At 44.1% G+C, this 16,667-nt stretch overlaps 1 protein-coding gene across 1 annotated transcript in view; it reads left to right on the forward strand.

Moving 5' to 3' along the window:
- CLPTM1L (CLPTM1 like) overlaps positions 1-16,667 on the forward strand; it is a 1,937,019-nt gene that overhangs the window by 635,489 nt on the left and 1,284,863 nt on the right. The window contains exon 7 of the mRNA XM_078687677.1: positions 205-299. Coding sequence (XP_078543803.1) covers positions 205-299 — 95 coding nt within the window. The remainder of the gene's footprint in view (positions 1-204; positions 300-16,667) is intronic.

The following is a 16,667-nucleotide window of genomic DNA, read 5'->3' on the forward strand; positions in this document are numbered from 1 at the left end:
GCTTACAAGTGGTTGGGGTGGGAGCAAAAGAGTTGTCAAGATTGGTTATTTAAGGGAGTAGGACAAAAGTTTTTAGACCATGTGCAAGGAAATGAATACGATGCACCCTCAGTTCAGGCTGTAAGTTGTATTTTATTTAGATTTTAGAAACTGACGGTCTTTTATATTGGATTATTGTTCTCACACAGTCACTCTTTCTTTTAGGCTTTTCAGAAAAAGATGCTGACGAAGTGAAAGGGATTTTTGTTGATACAAACTTGTATTTTCTGGCATTAACGTTCATCGTGGCAGCATTCCATGTAAGTTATCATAGCATTCTTCACCACTTGAAGTAACGACTTAAAGACTTTATCGTGTGACGTTTCGTTTCCCTTAAATGTTTTGTTACCCCTGTATGCAGTTTTTCAGGCAAAGGCACACCATACAAAGCTGTTCATCGCAACACATTCTGCATGGCCTAATTTACAATATTTAAAACATTCCTCCTTGGTGATTAGATATGAAAAGATTGAAGTTAAACTGTATTCATGGGTCTTCAAGCCTATATGCTCACATTACATTACCAAATCCCACGTGTTCCCCTGTTTTGAACTGGTGCTTTGCATTTAACCAACAGCAAGAATGATATTGAATTAATTTGCTCCGTAAATGGCGTGCACACATTTTCGTACTTCTAGTGGCATCGCGGAATCAGAAGCGTATCCCAGGCCTCTGCGGTGTAAGGGGGGCCTCCTCAACCCTTCACAGGGCCCCCTCGACCCTTCACAGGTCTCCCATTCACCTCGGTGCTAATGACTTGTGATTCTCCTATTTACATGACCAGAGAATCTGGATTTCATTAAAGACACGGAGGCTAGCATTATGCTTATATCTTTTAGCGCTGCGAGGCCTCCGGGTAGTTATGCGCTACAAGTGCAATTTTCATTTCATTTTAATGCAGACCAAGCATACTAGAACATACTAGCATACTAGAACATAACAGACCAAACAATAGCAGTAATCACTAGGCAATCAGCCTCTTTTAAATGTGGAGCAAAGGAAGAAGGAAATGTCAAAGGAGCATCCACGAAGCACAACTTGAATGAAGATAGAGAAACCAAAGAACTTCAAAATTCGAACAACAGGAAGCAAATCCAAAGGATGTAGAACAGGTGCCATAAAATGAATTCATGAGAGGTTATCTGAAAAGAAAAAAGGGTATAAGTCAGGGGTGTGGAATTTTTTTAAATATGTACTTGTCCATGGGACAAGTAGCTTCATAAATCTACATGTCCTGTAACAAAATCCACTTGTCCCTTTGGTGCCATGTAGGGCGCTGTCAAATAATGGCTGCAATCTCTTTATAGAAGACCTCTGATAATAGCCTCTCTGGTTATGTCAGGCTATTACTATATAAGGATTTGAATATTGGAGTTTTCCCCCAGCTCTTCTCTAATCTTTTCCCATACTGAGAAAGGTCGGCAATTTACCCCTGACAATGGCAGAAGTAAAGTTTCTTCCATGGCTGGGAAAAATGTTGTTGGAGAAAAAGTGAACTTGTAAACCGTCAACAGATTTCCGCTGGGGCATATTCATATTTGCTCATGCTAAGATGCAATTCACAAATATTTTCTAGGACTACGGTTTCCTGGCCTACTTAAGGAAATTCATGTGAATTCATGAAAAACGTAAATCTGCATTAATACAAAGATACATCAGGGGTGCACTTTTGTGACTTTAAACATTTGAGCCCCTAATTAAATCTGAGTTAACCAAGACCTTGTGTTTTTATTAAAATGCTAGTTCTTCCTATCTGTGAGCTGGCTTCATTGTGTGTCACAGCATTCTGCTCTTTTACAAAGTAGTTTTGTTCAGTGCCAGGAATTTCTATGGCAATATGGCCTTTATGAGACCAAATACTAGCGGTCTAGTAAGAACGCGCTGGCATACAGCACCACGCCTACCTGATAATCCCAAAGTAGAGAAACGAGCATAGTGTAGGCCAAGTGAGTAACCAGAAAATTAAAATACCCACCAAGTTGATCCAAAGTTCTTATGACACCAAGCAAGCGAAAAAAGTCATTGGAATCCTCGCCAGAATAGCTTTCTTGTCTCTTCCATCTAAGCATCTATCCATTCATCCTTTCACCCACTGATATCTAGCATTTCACCTTTACATTGGCACCCATTCATTCTTTTATCCATTAGCCTTTCACCAATCTGTTCGTCCGTCAGTCCATCCGCTCATCCATTTCCGAAACCTACCCATCCATCTCCAAACCTATCCATTTCAACCATCCATCCATCCTTTTGCTCATCCATACACCCTCCCTTTCACTCATCTATCCACCCTTCCTTTCACTCATCCTTCCACCCACCCTTCGACCCATCCATCAATCCATCCTTCCACTCATCCATCCATTTATCCTTTACACTCATCCATCCTTTCGCTCTAGAATCCTTACACCCTGTAACCCATCCACCATCCCGGTCACTCATCCATCCATCCATCCATCTAGCCAGCTGCACTTTCACTCACTCATCCTTTCACCCACACATCCATTCATCCTTTCACATTAATTACGAATCTTTGTCTGCCGAGCTGCAGACAGAAGAGGCCTATCAAGAGCTCCACCTGTACTGTAGCTGCTAAAGTGGAGCGTTCACGAAGCCCCTGTTCAAACCTATCCTGCCATCTCCAAACCTATCGATCTAACGGATCCATCCCGCCTTCCTTTCACTCATCCATCCTTTTGCTCATCCATCCACTCCACACATACTCCTCTTCACTCCTATTCATCCATCCTTTCACTCATCCATCCATCCACCCATCCATCCTCCTTTTCACTCATCTATCCACCTACCCTTTCACTTCCTCCATTTATGCTTTCGCTCGTCCATCCACCCTTTCACCCGTCCATCTTCCATTTCGCTCATATATCCATCCACCCTTTCACTAATCCCGCCATCCACCTTTACACTCAACTGTCCACCCATCCATCCATCAACCCTTCCACCCAGCCACCCACCCATCCATCCCCGCCCACTCAGCCATCTATCCCCACCCACTCAGCCATCTATTCATCTACTCTCTCATCTATTAATCCACCCGTTCAATAAGCCGTCCATCCTTTCACTCATCAATCCACTTTCAACCTATCCATCCACTCACCCATCCCTTCATTCACCCATCCCTTCATTCACCCTTGCACTTATCCTACCATTCTTTCAAACATCCATACTTACACCCATCCACTCATTCATCCATGTATCTACCCTTTCACTCCACTCATTCATCCATCTATCCATCCAGCCTTTCACTCATTCATCCATGCATCTATCCATTTACCCTTTCACTCATTAATGTATGCATCTATCATCCACTCTTGCACGCATTCATCCATGCATCTATACATCCACCCTTTCACTTATTCATACATGCATCTATCCATCCACTCTTTCATCCCTGCACCTATCCATCCACCCTTTCACTCATTCATTCATTTATGCATCTAAACATCCACCTTTTCACTCCACTAATTCATCCAACTATCAATCCAGCCTTTCACTTATTCATCCATGCATTTATATATCCACCCGTTCACTTATTCATACATGCATCTATCCATTCACCCTTTCACTCATTGATGTATGCATCTATCATCCACTCTTGCATGTATTCATCCATGCATCTGTACATCCACCCTTTCACTTATTCATACATGCATCTATCCATTCACCCTTTCACTATTCATTCATGCATCTATTCATCCACCCATTCACTCACTCTCCCACCCACCCTTTCAAGTCCATTATGGGCCTTTGTCTGCAGACTGAAGAGGCCCATCAAAAACTCTACAGCTGCTGTAGTTGCTACAGCGGTGTGTTCACAATGCCCCTGTTGCAGGCACAAAGTGAGATGAGAGGCCTAGTGCAAGGACAGAATTGGGGGTGGCCTTAGGCCTGCATGAAAGCCCATGGGGAAACTAATGAGCTTTAATGTAAACCCTCGATGAAGTAAGATATGAGAGGCCAAGGGGAACGGGTCAGGGATGTCAGAGAGTGCAGGAGTGTGGAGTGGTGGGGTTAGCAGGTTCAGGCACTGGGTGTAACATAAAGTGTACAGGAAACGCAAAGTGCCAAGGAAGGGGTGCATGAGAAGGGAAATCAAAACGAGTTGAAGATGAGCAGGGATATTGGAGCCCTATGAGGCCCAGGAGTGGAGCAGAGAATACAAGGTAGGGGTCATACAGTTCAAGTCAGAGCAAGGGGCCAAGAGGCACAAAAAGCAGCCTCTTACATGCCATTGCTGCGAGTGTACTGGAGCTGCAGAAGCTCGATGTGTCTCTCATGCTTGAAGAAAATAAAAGGACCAGGGGAGGGCCTGGCAGCCACACGAGCTTATCGAGTTGGCTCCAACTTTGAGCTCTGTTTTATCATTTTGTTGTTCTGCTCTGGGGAAATTAAAGTGCAGGCCCCAGCTTTTGCATTGACCCTTTCACTGCCAATAAACTGCTCAAAGCAATTTATTTACTGGCTGTGACCTACAGGGTTGAACAGCTGTATATCGTATTACTATAAAACTGTCTACTTGTCCTTTGGACAAAATGCAAATTAAAACCTCTTGCCCTTTTAAGAAATCTAGATGTCTCGGGCGTCGGGAGATAGGAATTCCCCACCCCTGTAAGTGAACTCAGAAATATGAGCAATAAAGATAAATCTTGCAGTAAGGCATAGAGCAATAAAGATAAATCTTGCAATAAGGCATAGAGCAATAAAATGAGCATAACATGAGAATAAAATATAAGTACACCAGATAAGAAATTAAACACAACCACCCAAGGGATTGGTGGGAGGGAAAATGCTAGCCTCCGTGTCTTTAATGAAATCCAGATTCTCTGGTCATGTAAATAGGAGAATCGCAATTTCATTACAAGACCGGAGGCTACCATTATGCTTGTTGGTAGTCATGTAAGACAACATCAGACATATGAGTAATAAGTTTGCAATAATTATGAGCAAAGGTCCTAGAATTTGACCAATCAGCAGATTTAAGAATATCTTCTAACTTACCACCACACCAGAAAGACTTACTAGCCATAGCACCTCTGATGGAATGTGGTTTAAAAAGATCCAGATTGACGCCAGCAAGGCCCATAACAATTTTAACCCATCTCGCTATAGAACTAGAAGAAATACCTTTGCGACGTTTAACAAAGGAAATAAGTAATTGATCAACGCCCTGAGGACGAAGAGAATTCATTCTCAAATCCTATTCTTTCATGCAGTGAACAACACAGAGTTTATTACACGTGTCAGAACGTGGGTAAAAAATACTATCAGACATAGTTTTGGTTCTTCTATGTAACTCAAATTTGACCCCAAACAAATCATAGGATCTATAAGAAATGTCAAGAGCCTTAACATCAGAAACTCTTCGACATGAGATTAAGCAAAGAAGAGTTGCCAATTTTAAGGAGAGATTCTTTATACTCAAAAGAGAGTTCTCAGGCCAGGAACAGAAAAGGTCAAGAACTAATTTAACATCCCAAAGGGATTGATATCTTGGTTTGGGAGGTCTCCTGATCCTTACACTCTAAAGAATTCTACAAATAATAGGATTCTTACCTACCGTCTTATTGTTGACAAGGGAATGACCAGCAGAAATGGCAGACCTATAACAGTTGATAGATCTGTAACTCAGACCTCTATCAAATTGTTCTCCAAGAAAATTAACTATATCAACGATAGGTGCTTCCACAGGATCCAGGTGCCTCTCCAAGCACCAACGTAACCATATCTTCCAAATGTTTTTGTACCGGTAATGTGTACCGGGGGCCCATGATTCTCCGAGGAGAGTAGAAGCTGTTGACGAAAGACCTGCGAGTTAGTTGGATCTCCTGACACCTTCCAGGCAAGAAGGTTCAAACTCCCCGTCTGAACGAGAGGGTGAATTCGACCGTCTACGTCTGTAAGGAGGTCTGGGAGTGAAGGAATCAGAAACGGGAGGCCGTAAGTTAGTTCCAAAGCAGTAGGGAACCAAGCTTGGGATGGCCAAAAAGGAGTTATCAGAACAATTGAAGAATGTTGTTGTCTCAACTTCTGAAGTACTCTCTGGATTATTGCAAAGGGAGGGAAGGCATAACCCGCAATTCCTTTCCAAGATTGGAGGAAGGCATTCACCGCCAGAGCACTCGGGTCGGGCATCCAGCTGTAATAATTTTCCAGTTGGAGTGTTAGTCTGCTCGCAAAGAGGTCTATTAGAAAAGGACCCCAGAAATGATTGAGGGAATTGAAGACATACGTGTTGAGTTTCCAATCGCTGTAGTCAATGAGAAACTTCGAGTTCCAATCTGCACAGAGGTTGGATTTCCCCGGCAGACATTCTGCTCTGAGAGAGATTTTGTGTTCCAGGCAGAACATCCAAAGTTTCTTGGCCAGGTTGGAGAGGTCCTCTGATTTTGTACCACCCAAGCGGTTTATATAGGCAACGGCGGACATATTGTCCATTTTCAGAATGACCGATTGAAGAAAGAAAGTGAAGAAAGTGCTTGAAACTCATCAGAGCATAAAGCCCTGCAGTTAACGCTAGGAAATTGATATGTTGAAGGGATTCCTCCTGAGACCAAATCCCTCCAGTGTTTTGATTTTGGAGACAAGCACCCCAACCATAAAGGCTTGCATCCGAATCCAGAATAAAATCTGGTGTAGAACCGAAGATTGACCTGCCATTCCATGCGTCCGGGTTGTCCAACCACCACCTGAGTTCCGAGATCGCTTCTTGATTCAAAGAGACACGGTCTCCGTACCAAAGTCCTGATCTGATAGCCTTCCCCTTTATTCTTTGAAGGGCTCGATAATTCAAAGGGCCCGGAAAGATGGCTTGAATGGAAGAGGAGAGAAGGCCCAAGAGTCTGGCTAGTTCTCTTAAAGAGAGATATTGTTGCTTCAGGACATGTCTTATTTCTTTCCTGATTTTGGAAATCTTCTTTTGAGGAAGAAGGAGAAGGCAATTTGTGGTGTCTACTGTGAAACCTAGGAACTTCATAGATTTTGATGGGGACATTATAGATTTTTCTTTGTTTATGATAAAACCCAGACTTTCCAAAAGGTCTACAACGGTTCCAAGATCTTGAATGATCTGAGTGTAATCTTGAAACATTATAAGGATGTCGTCCAGATAAAGGATTAGACGAATACCTTTTTCTCTTAAGGATGAGGCGACTGCCCTCATTACCTTGGTGAAACACCAAGGGGCTAAGGAGAGTCCGAAGGGAAGAGCTTTGAATTGAAAAAGACGGTTCTTCCAAATGAGCTGAAGAAAGGGTTGGTGTTCCTCGGCCATAGGGATGGTAAAGTATGCATCTTTTAGGTCCAATTTGACTAACCAATCCCCTTCCAGTAGAAGATCTCTAAGAAGATGGATGCCCTCCGTCTTGAAATGTCTGTAAACGAGGTATTTGTTGAGCTCCCTCAGATTTATGACGGATCTCCAACCCTTGTCTTTCTTTTCTACGAGAAAGAGGGTGCTTATAAATCTCAGAAATTCGATAGGACCTTCTACAATTGCCCCTTTCTGGGGCATCGAGGAAATGTCTTCCTCTATAATCTTCTCTTGATCTAAAGTAAGGGGAATTGCTTTCGGAAGTAACTTCTGAAATGGAGTTTGAGTGAAATCTATGGAAAAACCGAGTACGGTATTTAGTACCCAAGGATCTTGAGTGATAAGTTTCCAGTTGTGGTAAAAGAACTTCAACCTCCCTCCCACTTTTGGATTCGAAGAAAGGGGAAGGTAAGGAATACTCACTTTGAGTGTTGGTGTCGGTAGGGGTTCCTCTCGCCCTAAATCCTCTTGAACGAAAGCCTCTTCCTCTTGAGGGATAGAATTGAGGCTGGTTGGGGGGTTGATATCCTCTTCCACTGTAACCCCTTGATCTCGAATAGGGCCGTCGATTGAAGCGGCCGGAAGATTGGCCCCTTCTCCCGGCCCTTCCAAAAAGGTTGTTCGAGTAGAATACTTTCTTCATGTTTTGGTGTGCTTTATCCAAAGCATTGAAGGTAGATACGTACTTGCCCAAACTCTTAATTAAATCTTCCCCAAAAAGTAGACCTCTAGGGTTAACAGAAGTCTCTTTGTCTGCCAAGTCAGTCAATTTAGGGCTAATTTTAGTTAAAACAACCCTTCTCCTCTGAGTTGAGCCCGGCATTAGCGTTTCCTAACAAAACAAGAGCTCTCTGACTCCAACCCCGAATTGAACGAGTGTCGAGAGGAGTGTCATTAAGGTAGCTCTCTTCTGCAGCGTCAATTATTTTGGTCAGGGGACCCAGGATGTCTAAAACTTTGTCCTGGCAGATTTTTAGGTAGGGACCTCTCTAGTCCTTTACGGGGATCTCTACCTAGTTTAAAGAGGTAAGTAATTAACTCAGGATCGAGGTTTGGGGTCTGGCACACCTTACCCTCAATAGAAGGCCTTGAGCATTCCGCTCTCAAGAGATTTCTAGTTTCTCTCTCTAAAGGATTTCTAAGCCACTTGGTAATAAACTTAGAGACATGCTCGTGGGGGGTCCATTCGGAGCTCCTAGGGTGTTTAATGTTAAAGGGAGAGAACATCTCCTCACCCAAAGGGTCCAGGATGCTATCTTTAGAAGAAGAAAGGGGAGTATAATCATCAAAGAGGAGAGAGTCAAAATCTCGGTCCTTGTCAAGATCAAGGATGTATTCATCCGGAAAATCAGAAGCATCATCTTTGTCATAGGGAATAGAATCGTGATCGTCAATATTGTCTTGAGCACTTTGATATTTCGTGCCGCGAGGGACACCCATTACAGTTGTGCCGCTGGGGACACCTCTTGATCTTGTGCCGCTACAGACACCTGAGGCAAATGAGGTGCTAAGACCTCCTCCAAAATTTGAGGTGCTAGGACCTCCCGTGCTTTCTGGGGTAAATTCAGTATTATTCCTTTTTTTATGCCTCTTACCCCTCAAATTTTCAATATTGTTCTCATCTGTAAAGTCAGCCTCTGGGATGATATCTTGGTCGGAGGGGAATGATCTTTTAGAGGACATGACTTGAGAAAGAGTCGAGAACATACACAATCTCATCTCCTTATGAATAAGGTTCCTGATGGTTTCGTTATTAAAATCAGATTCAGCCGCATTAGCTTGATCTGAAGCTGAGTCAGACATGATAAAAAAGTCTGATATTCCCTGATGCTTGATATTTAACAAAACTCCCTTTTTTTAAATATATAATTATTATTATTATTTTTTGGTTTTTTTATATTTTATATAATTAAATGATAACGACTTGGCAATTAAATAGAGGGCTAAAAAGTTAGACTAGGCAACTAATTATAAGATAGTGGGCCAAAAAAGCTCTAAATACACCAAAACAAAGGTGTGCAAGCTATTATAACACCAGATGAACAGAGTAGTCCAAAATATCGAGTAAAGGGAATGAAGAAGGATCTTCGCTGGTCAGCGGAGGGGAAAACAGCTGAGCAACTGACTTTTCCGAATATTGGCATCTCGAGGACTGAGGAAAGCAAAACGACGCTGCGCGCGCGTTGCCGACAGCCTCTCCTCTAATCCGAAGATGAGAAACCAAAATGAAGGGTAACGCGGCCGACCAGATCGGTAAAGATACCGAAGGCACAGAGGGCAGTCGCGCACAGCGAGGGGCAGAGAAGCGAAGGCGGCCGAGCACGAGTAAGTGTGGGCCAAGGCTCCGCTTCAGTTAGTTTATATCGAAATCGTTATAAATGTTATAAATGTAATTGGTTTGAACAAAGGCATCGGAGAGACAAAATAAACAAAGTGGGAGTCGACCTCCATAAATTGGAGGTCGCGAGTCCGAAACGAGGGGGAAGAAAGCTGTGATTAGGCACAAAATAAGTTAAGGAAACATGGCAAACCTGTAGAGGAAAAGAAGCTGATTAAGACAGGTGTAATATAAATCATAGTAACAAATCAACCTATGATATCAATTAGCATAAGTAAGCAATCGGTGATAAAGAAACAGGAGGTAACAAGAAGTTGACTTATCTGCTTGGAGCCGCATTTAAAAGAGGCTGATTTCCTAGTGATTACTGCTATTGTTTGGTCTGTTATGTTCTAGTATGGAAATTTTACTTTGACATATGCGGCTGCTTGGTCTGCATTAAAAGATATAAGCATAATGGTAGCCTCCGGTCTTGTAATGAGATATCTGTTCGATATGTGAGACTAAGGGGCCCCGCTTCACATTCTGCCAGGGGCCACATAATTTTGCATTATGCCACTGCAAGGAATTCCTACTAGTCTGGCTAGTGGTTGTTTTGGCTGTTGCCAGAGCTAATACATCTACAGCATGGGTAGTCGCATTTTTTTTCCAGGGGCCACAAAGTTTTGTCTGTGATGTGACCTAGAGCCTCATTGATTCCAGCATTGTGAGGTTCAAGGGTTGGGGGTGGGGCAAGGGGGGTTGGCAGGACGGTGGGTGTAGGGGGAAGAGAAGCATATACATATAGTGTCTGAACTGCACATTGTGAAACCAGAATCTTAGGAATAATCTTAGCTTTTCCACTAAACCAAATTGTGTGATCCTAGTCAATTGTTTTATTTCACTTTCCAGTCTTTCTTCATTATCACGTATGAGAACCTTGAAATACATCACTTAAGCATAATGATCTCCTCCCCTATAGCCACGCTTGTGCCCACCACACTCTACTCACGCAGCGAGTGTCATGAGGTCAGAGCTGGAGTCCCAGATACTGGAGTGCTGAGGTCCTTGAGGACGCTGAGTGCTAGACACTGGTGTGGGCAGCGGGACTGCTACGTCCTCAAAAACTTTGCCATCTGATGAGATTCTGGCATGCACTCTGACCACGGCGATAGGCGTATGGGGCATAAAGCATAAGGCGGATGATAGAGGTGTGCAGAATGGACCTTGGTGTCTGAGGTTTTTGACGACCCTCTCTGCCGTTGCAATTGAGTTGTTAAGTCATTGATGCAGGCTCCATTTGCTGACATTGTCACTTGCTGCCACTTTCCCTCCCCTGTTAGCATCACTGTTCCTGGTGTGCAAAACGTAGGCATATTCAGATGTGTGGCAGGGGGTCAGTAGAGGAGGGCAGTGGTAGCAATGATGCTGCGACAGAGTTGATTTGGTATGTGCTTTTGGGGCTCTTGCCTCTCCCCGACCAGTTTTGCCTCTCATTTTATCCTCACCATTGCTGTGGCAGCCCCCCTCCCGTTGCTAGAGGGAGGCTGATGAAAACATATACTTCGCACTAGAGGATTCTGAGGACTCATGCTCTTTTGTCCTCCCCTGAGAGGTTTGTGTGGGTAGAGGTGGCGGCTGGAGTAAGATCATGACAGGGGGAGGAGGTAAGTTGCTGACTTCATTTAATACCTGTCCTGTGTTATGCAGCTGTGTTGCTGATTCTTGGGTCTCCCTAGTCTCCATCAAGTTTTGCTAGATCTGTGCCCTGCACGCATCCTGGATCTTCACCTTTTACTCATTGTTTGGCCTGATTGCCCGAATCAATGTTTAGAACAAATCCTGAAGACCTGGCTATGTTCTCTCTATGAGTGGACCTGACTTGTTGGACTTGGGGGCAAGATCATTCTTCCTTGTATTACATCAGTCAGCCAGTTTTACTCTACCGAGTTGACAGAGCTGCTTTGGGACGTTTGGGGTTTGTCAGCAAAAGTTGTTGACCCTGTAATACCTCCTGTAATATTCTTGCAAGTTCATTGGAGTTCCCTGGATTCCTACCAAGACCATTTTAACTGTGGTCATGGGCAAACGAAAATTAGCATTAGCAAAGGACAGCGTTGGGAATAACCCCCTCCAGGTGCCACATTAGACTTCTTTTTGGTGTGGGCGGTTAGTGTAGTCAACAAGGAGATTGAGTTGGTTGAGATACACTTGTCCCTCAACAAGGGAGAGAGGCCTAGCTTTGTCAAGCCCTTATCTGAAGCCATTAAGATTGTCTACAAAGTTACCTCAGCAGTTTCTGCCAATAGATGTACCCCCCTCAATGGTCTTAAATAATGCTTCTCCAACAACTCTGGTTAAAGAGCAATTGCTTGGTGATTTAGACTTATTTCAATCACTCCAATCCTCTAGTCCTTGTGAACCTTCACCGAGTAGGATAAGGAAGACTAAAGTAGCAGCTACTATTGGTTCATCCAACAAGTTTGTCCCTCTACCAGCCCCAAGAGAGCTCACAGTCCATGGAGACCTACAAACGATCTAGTGTTGACCACTAATCCTGAAGTTATAGGGGATGACTCTAGGCTAACAGGGAATACTGTCTTGGACCCAGTTAAAATTCTAGTTACATCTGTTATTTACCCCCTTGTAGATAGGATAAGTTAATTGGCAGGGATAATCCGAGACATACCCCATAACCTGAACCCTTCATTATTATCAGCAGGCGCTTCCACTTATCCATCTACCATGGCATCTATTGGGGATGGAGCCAGTGCTACACTGCAGACAACTGTAAAGTTGCCCATATGCTGCTAGCGCCTGCAGTCTTACCCATCCCCTTGACTTCCTTACCTTCTATTAGTGCAGGGTTAGTGGCTGTTTCCTCATCTAGCAATACTTTAACAGGACCTGGGACTAAGAGGCTTACTTGGACCCTTCAATATAACAGGCCAACATCTGTGCCCAAGTTGGAACAAATCCAGCATTCTTTGGACCTGCCACGTCAATGTTGCCCTTATGCAGCGGTTTTGGTAGGAGTGCCATCTTTGGTAGTCGACAGAGAGGAATCTTATCCAGAACAGAAAAACAGGGTCTGCCACTGGCTTTCACGAGAACATTACATTCACGATACCAGAGTATAAAGCTATATTATTGTTTAGGAGAGTTAGGGGGATTGGTTCTTCACTTAAAATATTTGAGGGGGACTGTGTAATCATCAATTGTAGGTATCCAGAACGAGTGTACCAGCTGATTAATTCTGGGTCCACGTTTGGTAATAGGTCCGGTTGTGTGAGATCATCCATTAGAGTTCTTCCTTTGGGCTACTTCTACAATCCGAGCCCAATGAGTCTACCCTCCAAAACTGGTCAATTGGAAAGGAGGGAAGGAAGAAGTTGCTGCCGGAATTCTTGGGTGTTCAATTCATCACTGCTTCTAAAAGATATTTGCCACTCACAGGCTTTGATGCCAACAGTTGACTTGTATGCTCCCAGGAGGCACAGAGAGAGGTTGGAGCATTGTCTAGTGGAGAGACAGAACCTGGCGGAGTAACCGCCACAAACTCCCCACATGTGGAATCCAATTTAACCTTATTAGAAGTTCCTAGCCGTGATGTGACAGCAAAAGGAGCATAACAGTTCACAACTAGTAACATCTGCTACTCCCTGTGCTTCCATTGGATATGATTCCGTTGTCTTGTAACATCTATCTACCAAGCCTGTCTTTTGGAACTTAGCTGGCATCAAAAAACTGGTTTGCCCAGAGTGGTGTAGTTTTGAGGATCGGTTGGGCTGTCTTGCCTCAATCTTGACGTTGTGTTTTATTGCTATGACTGACTTGCTCAGTTCCCAGGGAAGGGTAGGCCAACTGGGGGACTTGCAACTTGGCTAAGAACTGCCTTGGCTTGTACTTCAAAGTTGATTGATCTTGGGTTCCTTGATGTGCTATGTGTGCATTTGCAATTCTTGGATGATTTTTCATAATGGTTGTATAATGTGTATTGTAGACATGAGGGCAACATGTCTGGTATTTATGTTATAAATGTAATTACCAAGCACCTTTCATCGCTCCCGGTAGATGCCAATAAAATTGTGTCTGGGGATTTTAATTGCAATTTTGAACCCCTTGGTATTACCAACGAAGCACTTAGTGTAGAAGAAGATGAAGTATGGGCTATTCAGGAGCTTACACTCCACCTTTTTTAAAAATGGTCAACTGCAGTGCTACAAATAAATACTTTTACCATGAACAACGGCCTTCGAGCCTGTAATGAGAGGATACCTACAGACAAAGAATGAAAGGTTACTGTTAATAGGCAAGTTGAGGCCAGCCGTATTGACTGCATTTTTATAGATATCAGGCTGTGACCATGGGTAATTGACATGGAGGTGGTATCCAGGCAGGACAGCGATCATAGCGCCTTAAACCTCTTCCTGAGCGCATTGGGCCCTAGTATTGCACCACATGACCTAGAACCCCTTGATCGGAGGCCTTTTCCCATCTAGTAATAGATGCAGGTTGAAATGGTGTGTTATTGCTGTTACCCCTGCCTTACAGGTCCAGTTGTACCAGTCCATTGCTATAGCCTTGTAAGCAGTGCTGGCACAAGGAGGTACGTATTTGTAGTTTCAGTATGGGGTGCGCTTACTGATATCCATTGCATCCTGTTCTGCACCATAAAGGAGCTTTCATTGGTAGGAGCTAGTACTCATCCCAAACAGGTTCATGAGGCCAAATGGTTCAACAAAGCATGTCGACTAGCTAGGCGGGCTCTAATGGTTGCTATTGGGGGGGTGGGGGGATTACAGCAATCATTCAGGAAGCCAAAGCTTCGTATAAAGCTGTAATGGGCAGAGCCTGAAGAGACTACAAAAAGGCTAAATGGGAGGCTTTACTGGCTGCATCCAAGGGAAGAGACCATTGCTCCTGGCAATTAGTGGCCGACAAGGGCCCTGATTGTATCTCCCATTTTACAAGCCATTATGCCCAGGATAGGGGAAGGAACGAGGGGGCCCTGTTGTCAACTGCTGGCCCGACATTGAGCCTGACTAGAGGAGCAAATGAGGGACTGCCTCTAGTCACACTTGCTAAAGGCCTGACCACCATGAGGGAGTGAGAAAATGAGTCAAGTCATCAAGTACTTGCCCTGTCGTGGCCCCATCCCTCCAGATAACTCGTGCTTTTAGCCCTATTCCATTGAAAGAGGTTGAGGCAGCCGTTACACCAGGGAAAGCGCTTGGGCTTAATAAGGTGCCCGGGGACCTGTTTGAAGCTGAGTGGGAGATCTGGTGCCCCTATTTTACTATCATATTCAACAAGATCATGAATGGGCTTGCCGTGCCACAGACCTGGGCAGGGGCTGAAATCGTCCCAATATATAAGAAGGGTATGAGGTCGACCCCGTCCAATTATCGCCCTATTCACCTTATTGACAGCTCACAGAAACTTTTTACTGAGTTTTGGAGTAGATTGCGAGCATGGTTTGAGGAAGCGAATGTTGTTGATACCCCTCCAAGCAGGTTTCATTGCTGGGACAAGCACTATCGATCAAGTGATCTATTGTAAATATGTCACTTTGGGGGGTGGGCGTATATATGTGATTTTTGTCGACCTACGGTCTGCTTTTGATTTAGTTCCCATTGAGGTCCTGTGGGCAGTTCTTACCAGCAAGGGGGGTCCCAAAATATCTAATTGATAGTTTTAGTAGGCTACAACTGGATAACTATGGCCAAGTTAGGTATCACCCGGCAGGGGAATTAACAGATCCTATTTCAGTGACTCAAGGGGTGAGACTGGGGTGTGAATTAGCACCCACTTTGTTTTTGTTATATATTAGTGACTTGGTTAAAATGCTAGAACATTGCAAGCATGATGCCCCACGTCTGGCTAACAGGAAAGTCCCGCCCCCCCTGTTTGTGAGCGACAGAGCACTGGTCTCGAGAGCCCCGATGGGTATCCAAAATCTTCTAGATCAGTTTGGAGTCTTCTGCAGACAGTGAGGGCTAGAGATCAATACAAGCAAGACTAAATACATGGTATTGAATCCTTGTAAGAGAGCCAGATCGCACCTGGTTCTCAAGGGTATCCAATTGGAGGGGGTCCACACCTTTGTATATCTGAACTTACTCTCAACAAGCAATTTGGCTGGTCATCCCAGATGAACAAATCCAAACTTAAATTAGAACATTATAGCGGTGGCCTTCTGAGAGACATGAAGGGATCCAGCTTTCGTCCGGTGACAACTGCATTGGAAATTTACAACCTGCAAGCCTTGGGGGAGGGGGTCTCTATATGGTGGGGAGCTCTGTGGTATGTTCATGTCAACGATTTGGAGTTGCCAGAAAAAAAAATTCTCCCACTTCTCACCAAACTTCCCCCCACTACTCCATTGGTACCACTTTGTTTAGATCTTGGCATCTTCTCACTTACTCATGAAGTAAAACTTAGATCTTTGATGTACTGGAGGAGGATCTGGTCCTCTGTAGATATATTACCCTATCGGCTGGGCTTGGAAGAGATTATGATACTTCCTGTGGCCACTAGAATTCCACGGTTGGGGCATATTAAGAATTCACTTGAGAAGATTGGGTGCGGCGACATGTGGGCTCATCCGGAAATGTCCAGTGGCAATTCCAAGTCTACGCTGAAGGAGCGGTATTGGAGACATGTTGATGGTAGATTGCACAGGCATGGGGGGAGCAGGTACTTTAATCTCTACCGCTTTGGCGTTTAAAGATACTTATCTTCTGAAAAGGTAGATGAACACAATTGAGCCTCCGGGTGCTAAGACACTTTATACCAAGTTTTGAATTGGGATCTTGCCACTTCGATCATTTACTGCGAAGTGGCAGCGCGCCCTTGTTTATGCTGGACCTGATTTAAGCTGCACGTTTTGCCCAGAGGTTAAGGAAACTGTAGATAATGTCCTGTACTTTTGCCCGCAGTATCATGCACATAGGAGGAAATACATCTTGCTGTTATGTCGTAACT

This window comes from Lissotriton helveticus, chromosome 4_1 (assembly GCF_964261635.1).
Source record: "Lissotriton helveticus chromosome 4_1, aLisHel1.1, whole genome shotgun sequence".
NCBI lineage: Eukaryota > Metazoa > Chordata > Amphibia > Caudata > Salamandridae > Lissotriton > Lissotriton helveticus.